We start from the raw sequence: 1,600 nt of genomic DNA, 5'->3' as shown, positions 1-1,600 counted from the left end.
GAGCTTAGCAAAGGGTCAACTGTATATATACTCTATATAATAGAATAATATATTCATTGGGATTTGGAAAGCCTTTAAGAGTGCATTGTCAAATATGATTTCTGGTTTAATAAAAAGGGTCCTGACTGCCAATTTTCGAACTCACAGCCCTTTTAAAATAACCACTTTGTTGACCATCACAACAAATACATTATCTGCCCCAGTATTTTGAGTCCATTCAAGAGATTTTGGAGATTAACAGATGTGGACTACAGCAATATTACAGGCCTTTAACTGGGTGAAACGTTTCTGTACGTAACAGAAATGTACCTACGCAAATGAGGCAAAGTCTGATATTTTATCCTTTAGGTGTCGAGCGTAAACAACCCATGAACCCTTTTCATCGCATTGCACAACTTGAGTATTTCAATGAAACAGTAAAGCACTTTGGGTTACTATCCCTCTCTGTAACCATAAGCACAGCTACTAAAGCAAATTTAGATCCCGAAAACATAGCATTGTGTGTTAAATTGGGCGATCTCTATGTATTTTACAGTACTCTACTGTACATGCACGCTTTATCATCAAAAGGTCCCCTTTGAGATTCAATCTCTACCATTAAGACCCAAGTGACTCTTTTAATCTTTAGCCTGAAATGTTATTTAGGTCACTCTGTGATGGTCCAAATATGGTTTTTGTTTTTAGTTGGCAAAGGCTGTGAGTGCCGCCCTCAAAACATATAATTTTATATCACTATTTTGTAGCACTTGCTGATGTAGCATTCTATGTTCGTTTGCCTCTCGTGAAATATTTCAAGTTTAGGTTGATGTCATCTTTACATGCAGCCAATGCGACTGGCCGTAAAACCGGGCCGAACATCCCCATTGAAAAATAATGAGGATAGTTGTTCTCCCAGTAGCTAAACAACAATGAAATTACATATCAATACTAAAGCAATAATGTCATCAATATAATCATGGTAGCCAACGCAGCCATAACAATATAGATATTCTTTCTCTATGTGGCATTATAAATAAAGACATTTGTGTTGCTTGGATAGAGTCAAAGGAAGCAGCGTGGATCAATCACCCACATCTGTGTCCCGATCTCCAATTAGCCACAGGACGTGGAAACACAGAGCCAGGAAGCCCGTCCCCAGCAGGTCTCCCAGGGCAGTCAAGTAGGGAATGGAGAAGTTGTCAGGATCCATCCCTCGATGCCACATCCAGTTAACCATCCAGTCTGCAAGGTACAGCAGGATCACAACCTAGACGGAAAGAGAATGTGTCAACATGATGGATGGAAATCAACAGGACGAAAAAATATAAAGTTATGATATTTTGCGCATATGTGTGCACATATGTGAGTATTATATATATATATATATATACACACACACACACATACACATATTTGCACACATCTTTTAATTAATAGACATTTGTTTTGTGTCTGATATACACTATTCAGTAATTATTTAATGTTTTTGCATTTATTTTACCACAAATACAATAAAAAGAGTAATATTGTGAAGTGTTATTACAATTTAAAGTAACTATAATAAAATATTTGTTATTTTATATTTTTCATTTATTTTCAGAATTTATTCCTGTGATTTTCA

General features: G+C 36.2%; 1 protein-coding gene across 1 annotated transcript in view; it reads right to left on the bottom strand.

The window, feature by feature from the left end:
• Nucleotides 1-48: 48 nt before the first annotated feature.
• LOC107577504 (solute carrier family 41 member 1-like) overlaps nt 49-1,600 on the bottom strand; it is a 2,963-nt gene continuing 1,411 nt past the window's right edge. Inside the window, exon 3 of the mRNA XM_016263571.1 lies at nt 49-1,246. Within this exon, the coding sequence (XP_016119057.1) occupies nt 1,061-1,246 (186 nt within the window). The 3' untranslated portion in view covers nt 49-1,060. The remainder of the gene's footprint in view (nt 1,247-1,600) is intronic.

This window comes from Sinocyclocheilus grahami, unplaced genomic scaffold, assembly GCF_001515645.1.
Source record: "Sinocyclocheilus grahami isolate Dianchi unplaced genomic scaffold, SAMN03320097.WGS_v1.1 scaffold6252.1, whole genome shotgun sequence".
Taxonomy (NCBI): Eukaryota; Metazoa; Chordata; class Actinopteri; order Cypriniformes; family Cyprinidae; genus Sinocyclocheilus; species Sinocyclocheilus grahami.
The sequence above is the reverse complement of the archived record's forward strand: the minus strand, read 5'-3'. Positions and strand labels throughout refer to the sequence as shown.